A 9,567-nucleotide genomic window follows, 5' to 3' on the forward strand; every position below is an offset into this window, starting at 1 on the left:
CAACTATTTCCGTTGCACTTAAAAAATCTTATTCCTTGAGATTCAAGAAACTTTTGAAAGATCATCCTTTTGTGAAAAATATTTTTAAAAGACTCTGATTTTTGTGTTTCACCAATTCACCCCCTATTGGTATTGAAACTAAGCTATTCTTTTTCAACAATTGGCACCAGAGCTGGTTTTCATAAGATATTTGAAAAACAAGTCGATTACTTTTTTCTTTAAGTCGACTATTCCTAGAAAATGGCTTTTAGTTCTCAAATCTTTGGTGGAGGTGCATCAACAAATAGACCACCACTATTTGTTGGTGAAAACTATGCTTTTTTGAAAATTCGGATGCAAATCTTTCTTGAATCCGTGGATAAAGGTGTTTGGGATGCAACATTGAATGGTCCATATGAGCCAACTCATGTTGTTAATGGAAAAACTGTTTTAAATTTTTTTTCTGAGTGGACTCAGGATGAAAACCGTAGAGCACAATATGATGTCAAAGCACATAATGTAATTGCTTCTGCACTAACTATGGATGAGTTTTTTAGGATTTCACACTACAAGACAGCAAAGGAAATATGGGACGTATTAGAGGTCACACACGAAGGCACAAAAGAAGTAAAGAGAGCCAGAAAGAACTCACTGATACAGGAGTATGAACTGTTCAGGATGAAGGCTTGAGAGACTATATATGAAGTACAGAAAAGATTTACTCACATAGTCAACCACCTGATGACTCTAGGAAAAGTGTTTGACAAAGAAGAGATCAATGTTAAGATATTGAAAAGTCTGAATAGAAGCTAACAACCCAAGGTTACTGCAATTTCTGAATCAAGAGATCTTACAAGCATGAATATGGCTACCTTGTTCGCCAAGCTAAGAGAACATGAGCTTAAACTTTGAAGACTAAAAGAAGAGGAAGAAATTGAAGAAAAGAAGTCCATAGCCTTGAAAGCCACTAGTAGAAAAGCCTCAAAGATTGTACCATCTGTTAGGGGTATTCTGACACGTCTGAGTTTCTTCTTTAATGCCATTTGCAAGAAAGTTGTTAGCCCTCGAGGTTTAGATGAATTGGAAAATGAGGGAATAAGACTACTATGTCAATTGGAGATGTATTTTCCACCTTCCTTTTTTGACATCATGGTACATTTGATTGTTCATCTAGTCAGAGAAATTCGAATATGTGACCCGGTCTTCTTAAGGTGGATGTACCCAGTTGAAATACATGAAGATCTTAAAGGGATACGTCAAGAATTAGTATAGACCAGAAGCTTCAATCATAGAGCGATATGTTGCAGAAGAAGCCATTGAATTTTGTTCAAGTTATATGCCATCTTGTGAACCCGTCGGTCTTCCCAAGAGCAGACATGAAGGAAAATGTGAAGGTAAGGGTGTTCGAGGTGTGAGAATTCAAAGTGTTAGCAAAAAAGAAATTGACCAAGCTCATTTGTACGTCTTAAACAACACTGTTGATGTGATTCCTTACATTTCTGACCACGTTAATGAAATAAAGGCAACAAACCCAAAAATGAGTGAAAAATGGCATCTTAATGAACATGTGAAAACCTTCTTGCAATGGTTTAAGAAAAAGATTTATGTGACTCCACATGTTTCTGAAACTTTATTGAGGTTATCTCGTGGGCCGAACACAGATGTCATTACATATGGTGGGTACTATATAAACAATATTTCTTTTCAGACAAAGGTAGAAGATGACAAAAGCAAAGTTCAAAATAGTGGCGTCACACTACAAGCTGAGGTTGTGCACTTTGCTAGTTCTAAAGACAGAAATCCAATCACAGCATCCATCAGTTATTTTGGAATAATACAAGAAATATGGGAAGTTGATTACGTCACTTTTAGAGTCCCAGTTTTCAAGTGTAAATGGGTTGATATAAATTCCGGTGTCATGATGGATGACCTTGGTTTCACATTGGTAGACTTGAACAAGATGAATTACACTGATGAACCATTTATCATGGCTAGTCAAGCAAGACAAATATTCTACGTAAATGATCCAGCGAATAACAAATGGCCAGTGGTTTTAGAAGGAAAAAACGTGCATGGACATGATGATGACGATTCTCTTGATATACTTGAGACAACATCTGTTGCATGTAGACCCACTGAAGACCCAGTTGATGATGTTGTCGATGTCATGCAGGCAATTCGTAGTGATCACAACGAAGACATTTGGGAAAAAACAATTAATTAATAGGTTGATATTTTCACTTTTATTGACTTTATATGTATGTTCATCATAATTGAATTATTACTAACGTTGTTTAATTTTTCAGGTATGTCAGCCTCAGACTTAGGATCGGGAAAGAGCAGACGTGGACGCGGCGTCACCCGAGTGGCAGATATGACATTCGGACGCATGGATGGTCAGAGGAGGCATGTTGACATCGACCCCAGATCAGGTCATCCATCAGGGCCAAATGTTGATAGGTTTAGGAGTTATCTGGGTAAGTTCGCAAAAAGTCATGTCTCTATCCTTCATGCATGTTGGGATGACGTCCCAGAGGTCGACAAGAACCTCTTATGGAAAGATATTCATGTATGTTTATACTTCATGCAATTTGTGATATACTTATCTTTTATGTTTTCTTTTGGAATAACAAGTTTTTTGTTTTAAACAGCAACATTTTGATATTCCAAACACAATGCAAATTAGAAAGAAAGTGTTATCGCATATAGCGATAAGATGGAGGGATTTCAAGACAAGGCTAACACGACTATATGTCTTTGGATATAGACAACATGAAAATCCATGTGAGCATTATACCTTCACAGAGGAGGATTGGATGCAGTTTCGTGCATCTAGAGAGTCTGAGGAATGGAAGGTATGTTTCTTAAGATCGTCTTTCATTGAGTTTTTATGATTTTACACTTATTTATATACATGGTTTCACAAGGTAAAAGGTTAGCCACCCAAGAAAGATAAAGGCTAAACGACGCACCCCACTTGTTATCACGAGGTGGATATGCAAAACTGGAGAAGAAACTGAGAAAGTCTAGAGCAGATGCCTTGGGACTTGAGTCGCCGGACCTAGCACCTGCACCTGCTAGGTACGAGCTGTGGAAGGCTGCTCGGACTAAATCTGATGGGAACATGACATCTTCCTCAGCTTCCTTGATCTCACAGAGAATTGTAAGTTCAAATTATAAGCAGTTATTTGATTGTGTATCTATCACAGCATGTCTTCTAAGTAACTTGGTTTTTTTATGTGCAGGATGAGTTGGTTGAGCAGCAGACTCAGGGCACATTTGTTGGCCAAGGTAGGGACGACATTCTAACAACGACCATTGGAAGGCCCGAGCACCCAGGACGTGTACGTGGAGTTCCTGGGGCGATTGGTCTTCGTGACTACTATGGCCCTACATAGAAAACCCCCCAATCAATGAGTCAGGAGACACTGAGGCAGATGGATCTTCAGTGGGAGGAAAGACTCAACCAAAGAATGAGATCAATGGAGCAACGATTCATGGAGCAACTACAAGAACAAAAACAAATACAAAGAGCGCTTGAAGAAAAGCTGCATTCCATGACGCAAGGCAACATGGGGGCCGATGAAACTCCCACACCACCTCATGTCAACACTAGAGGATCATGCTCTATTGTAGACCCCACTCAGTATAGCAGTCAATATGATTTGTTGGTTGATGGGGATCCCCCACGCACTGTGGCTGTTGGACGAGTGCTTGAGGGAGGGCAGACCATTCATGGTGTTGCCATATTACCCCAGCACGTGCGTGTGACCATTGACGAGGTTCGGGATCCCCAAGCTCAGGTGCCTGTACCCACTCCAGAAATTAACTTTATGGGGGAGGCCATAGGATCATTTATTGTCTGGCCTAGAGCATTGATCATGTCCCACATCGCTACTCCACAGGTATAATGTCTTTTTCCTTAGTATTTCTATGATTATTCTTCAAATAATTGTTGATAACGCTTTGACGTAAATTCTTATCTTCAGTTCACACGTCCTCAGAAGCAGCCAATTCATGATACAGTCATACATGAAGATGATGAGATGGCTGAAGCGGAGGATGATCCTCTATCAAAGTTAATGACAAAATTACCCAGATTGAAGAAAGCATCATTAGAACTATACTGGGATTTGAGAGTATTTGGTCTTCCCCCACATGTGCCAGTTTATATCACATTCTCTGATGCATTGGAGGTGATTGGGGGAGACATGATGTTCAATATTTCCATCATTCGGCTATGGTGCATGTAAGATAGTCAATTTGGTCTTTCATATTACTTTTATTTACATTGTTATAGTTTCTAATAACCTAACTTTGTTGTTTTAGGTACATGGACACAATCGTTGTAGACCAAGGTTGGTCTTCCATGTACAAATTTGATGAACCTCAGACCATTCAACCGTCTGGTAACACACTTCAAAACAGACAACATTATTTGCAAACATGGATGGATGAGTCAAAAAGAGACGTATACCTTGTGCCATACATTGAGGGGTAGGTGTTGTTATATGTGGTCAGTTCATTATTATAGTTTCCTTAATTAGTTGAATAACTATTTGTCCTTCGTGATAGGTCGCATTGGCAGTTGATGGTTATCATTCCCAAACAATGTAAAATTATATGGTTTTGTTCGTTGCACAGGAGCATGAAAAATGACTTGAGAACCATGCTTCAAGGGTAAGTGTTTCTCCAAAAATGACTTTGAATTTGATGTTCACCTTCAACTGTTATGATAAAATAGTCATATTAATTATACTTTGTGTTTTCAATCTGTACAGAGTTATTAGTAAATCTCGTGGTCAACTGGTTCAAATTTTGTATCCAAAGGTTGTAAGTCATTTATAGTTTCTAATTCATTTTCTATGTTATTGAATGATCTAAATTCTTAACTATTTAGTTTGTGATTTTAGTGTAACCAGCAGCTAGATTCATGGGAATGTGGCTTCTATGTCATGTGTTGGATTAAGACCATCATTCGAGCTGTCATTACAGATGACTAGAATGAGGTAATGATGTATACCTTCAATACATTACAAATCAAATTGATCTTCAACATATATGAAACCATAATGAATCTTTCTTGAATTTTGCAGCGCTTCAAGAGTACATCGCCTATTCCAGAGGACACAATTAAACAGATAAGGCAGGAGTGGACCGCTTATCTTCTGCAAAGATGGAGTTAGGAATAGTTTTATTTCTTGTTGAACATTGTTTAGTTTTAGTTTAAGTTTTATGTTGATAGTTTTGGTAGTGGATTGAACTCCACATTAAGTAGAACTTTGTTTATATGAAACACATATTTATATTATTGCAAAATTGTTCTGGGACATTTTTCTGCTTTTCAGGTGTGGTTTTATTGAAAAAATAAATTAATTTTTTAAAAAAAACCACCCAGTAGACGTCAGTTAGTGCACAGTCGGACGTCTATAGACGTCTGGAAGTGCACAAACGGACGTCCAACCCCCCAACCCCTACCACAAACAATTCAGCCAGGTAGACGTCGGGGAGGGAGGAGCCGGACGTCTATATAGACGTCCGGCCTGACACAACGGATGTCTATATAGACGTCCGGCCTGACACAACGAACGTCTATATAGACGTCCGATGTGAACCCCCCAACGTCTGAGTAACGTCACCCACAAAGACGTCGGGGGAACGTCGGACGTCAAAAGGCCAAAAGAACGGACGTCTAAAGCCCTTTCTGCACTAGTGCAATGAAAAGGAAAAAATAAAGAAAAAGAAAATAAATGAAGAAAAATGAAAAAAAAATGGGAAATGCGAAAAACATCTTTTTGTTGGTCGATAAAGTCAGACAAAAGAAAGTGGAGTCCTTTCCATCCAATCTTTTTTACCAAACCATATCACTGTTAGAAACTGTAGCAACTTTGTAAATCTTACACATCTTTTTCCTCATAGATTGATCTGTTTATTCCTTAAGAATACTAAAAAATCAAAGATACTCAAACCAATATATTGAGTCTCCCACGGGTTCAAGCATACATGAGTTGTATTATGCTAAAAAAAGTAAAGTCAAAGCGTAAGGTGCTCTAAAAACATACCAAGCTTTGCCTAATCCCTCATGGTAATGATATGAATTTGGAGATGATAGTAAAAAGACAAGTTTTGATGTATCAGGTTGATGGCCCTTCAACTTCCCTATGCCCTGTTGGAACAATTTTCCAAGAACTTAGGGAAGCAAGATGAACAACAACGTAGACTTGATATAATCTTCTAGGTGTGAATACACAGTTTCCTAAAAACAATATTTTGTCCCTTATAAGAATGAAGGGGATAACGAAATCCGCTTTTGAGATACAAAGAAGAAATACAATGATGATACTCACTCTTAGTATTAACATTAAATAAGATAAAATTCTCACGAATTGTTTTGCATTAGTATAGTAAGGGGAAACGACAGCGGTTATTTTTCTTATATGCAGCGATTCCCGAACCGAGGCATATGCAGGCGAGGCAAAACGTCAACTACTTTTTACCTCGAGTGCGAACCGAGGCATAAAAGGAGAGGATTTGGCCTCGGTTCAGCCTTAACCGAAGCAGTAGAGTTTTTGATTTTTTTAAATTTATTTTTCGTAGGACTTTATGCCTTAGTTATAGCTTGAACCGAGACAATAGAGTCCTTTTTTTTTCATCTGCAAGCCTTTCTGCTTCGGGTGTGACTATAACGGAGGCCATAACGGGCCTTTCTACCTCGGGTATGACCTCAATCAAGGCATATACCCCTGTGTTTTTTTTAAAATGAGGTCTGTTTCTACAACATTCTCAACTACAGAAACAGACCTGCATATATTTTTATAGCCAGAACAGTCCAGAATAATCCAGAAATGTATATTTTGAATGAAAATTATATTAAAACATAAATATATTCAATGGAATCATAAGTCAACTTCTTAGAAGCTTAAATCAATTCAATGTAATCATAAATCAAGTTTGAAGCATAAATCAATGCAATGTACAAAGTTAAACTAATAATAATGTAGAAAAGCATAAAACAACTTAGAAACAATAAACTTAGAACTTACTATATCGTAATATCTACTACATACTATTATATAAATGAATTACATATTTAGCCAGTGTTTACCTCACAAGTTGAATTGACTTCTCTGGAATTGGAGCAATCCTATTAAATCTCTGCATAAAACACAATGATTTCAATTCGTGTATATGAAGTATAAACTATAGAGAAACTAAAATTCAATCCTAAATATTACCGTTTCCCATCCACTAGTGTAATGTGCACGAATAATGGTCATCATCCAAATCATGACGTAGTAACCACATTCATATGACCTCGTTTGTCTATTACACTACAATATATCATCATAATTATAAAATGTTAAGTAACATCATTTGAGTGGAACCAAATGTAACAAAGTATGAACTAAAATACCAAACCTTAAGGGCAACCCATGCAAGCTTTTTAGCTGTAGTAGTAGATCTCCCAGATAACATCATATGTGTTGCAAGGGAACTATTAAAAAAAATTGCTTTAGCATACATTTATACAGCAAAGAAAGTTGAAACATTAAGTCTTACAAATCTACTACATGTCTAAGAGTGCTGGGAGGAGACTTGTGCAATGAACAAAACCAGACAATAGTGTTCTCCGGTATGGAGATCACAAGTAGCTGCCAATGACACCTGAAATTGGTAATAACTTCATTGTCATATACCAAAATTAATAAATGAAACTTTAAAGTTAACAAATTTCACTTACCCATGTATATAAGGGAGAAAATATATCTCCTTTCCCATTCCAAAGCAGGTGGTGATGTATGTTTGGATATCATCAAATTTATTTCTTTCATGAGTCATAGAGGGGTCAATCAACCCATGTACATCGTTGAACCCCTTCTTGTTACTAACATCAAACATATACCTAAAATGAAGAAATAATCTTATATAAGTAACTTGATAAAAAATAATTATATAAAAAAGTTCGCATAAACTTACATCATCCACAGCTGAATGAGTGTAATATTAATTTTTTCTCTCCCCGACGCAAGCTCCCTAACATCTTGATGATGCAAGTACAATGGGATCTGAGCTTCTCTTCCAAATGTAGTAGAACACCAGTGTACATTTATCAGCGCATCTGAAATGATTTTAACAAGCTCGTCTAACGCACCAAGAGGGTCGTCCTCAGATAAATGAGTCTTCTTCGGTCTAGGACTTCCCTCTTGACCTATCTGCTGTTACATGCAAAAATGGTTATGTTATAACGTCAATTAGAAGTAAATATTAAAATTGAGAAGTATATAGTATGAGTGTTTACCAGGGGATCAGACACATCGCCAATCAAATGTCTAGGTCAGGCGACAAAGGACTTAAATGCTCTTCCACGGTGAAGAACTCATTTGTAGGCACAGGAAGAACGACATCTGGTATGACAACTTCATCCATCGTGACCTTGACCTCATCTTCTACAAGCTGTACACCATGCACTACAGTGGCTGTCTCATAAACTGTATCACGAGCCACTAGCATGGTCCCAGTATCAGAGAGAATATATAACTGACATGGACGAGTGTCATCCATGTCGTCTCCTAGGGCACTGGCAGCTAAGCATTTTCCTTTACCGCTTCTACCTATCAAATTAAATGTTAGGTTATACAAAAAGTAAATTAATAAACAAAAATTATTAAGTTTACTTGTAGGGGGCACAACATATTCCGCTATAGGAAATGGCGGAGGACGATTGCCATAATCCTCATAACGCTGCTGGAACTGGCGCGCAACCATTTCAACAACTTCATCATACAACTCTAATCGAACCTTCTTTGTGATCTCCTGCGTCATCTCTTTTCTTATGTCCTCCTTCATCTTTTCGTATGAATATGGATGCGAGGAAGACCCAAAGAACTGTCGTATGCTTATGTCAGTCCCAGCACAATGCACTCGTCTTGGGTGCTCAGGTCGTCCAATAGTTGTGGCAAGAATATCCTGACGACCTTCTTGTGTGAATTGACCTTGGGAGTTCTGCTCAACCAAGGAGTCCTGTCACATAACAAAACTTCAAAATCATTTGAAAGATCTATGTAATATATATATATATATATATATATATATATATATATATATATAACAAAAATAATGTAAAAATATGAGAAAGGACATATTACAATTCTTTCAAATATCTCTTTGCCAGAGTCGGAAGTGTAGGAGTCCCATGGTCTTATACGGGCTAACTTCCACTTCTCGTGCCGAGATGGTGGTGAAGGAGGAGGACGAGGGTCACCACCCTCAGAAAGTGGAAGTCTACTATCTGACTTCTACTTCATTATTTTTTCCTGAAGCTTCCTGTATCCACCACGAGACAGTAGGTGTGGATTTTTATTCTGAGCACTTATTCCCTGTGCTTTTAACCTTTTTTCCTGTGACAAAATGAAACAATTATCATAAAAAAAAATTATGAATGATGAATTGAATGATTTTACTACACTTATGTGCCACACCTCGAATGAACGAAGCTCTACAAAGTGACACCATGTTTCTTCGTTAATTGCTGAATATTTGGAACATGGAGTTTCATTACTTTTTGGTCCAAATATATATATATATATA

At 37.5% G+C, this 9,567-nt stretch overlaps 1 protein-coding gene across 1 annotated transcript; it reads left to right on the forward strand.

The window, feature by feature from the left end:
• Positions 1-240: 240 nt before the first annotated feature.
• Positions 241-669, forward strand: LOC148193961 (uncharacterized). Its single transcript, XM_088097063.1, has one exon. The coding sequence runs from the start codon at positions 241-243 to the stop codon at positions 667-669; it is 429 nt and encodes a 142-aa protein (XP_087953189.1).
• Positions 670-9,567: the final 8,898 nt, after the last annotated feature.

This window comes from Vigna umbellata, chromosome 8, assembly GCF_029865625.1.
Source record: "Vigna umbellata cultivar VRB3 chromosome 8, Vumbellata_1.0, whole genome shotgun sequence".
NCBI lineage: Eukaryota > Viridiplantae > Streptophyta > Magnoliopsida > Fabales > Fabaceae > Vigna > Vigna umbellata.

Coding starts and splice junctions, on each gene's coding strand:
- LOC148193961 (XM_088097063.1), top strand. CDS start 241: ATGGCTTTTAGTTCTCAAATCTTTGGTGGAGGTGCATCAACAAATAGA.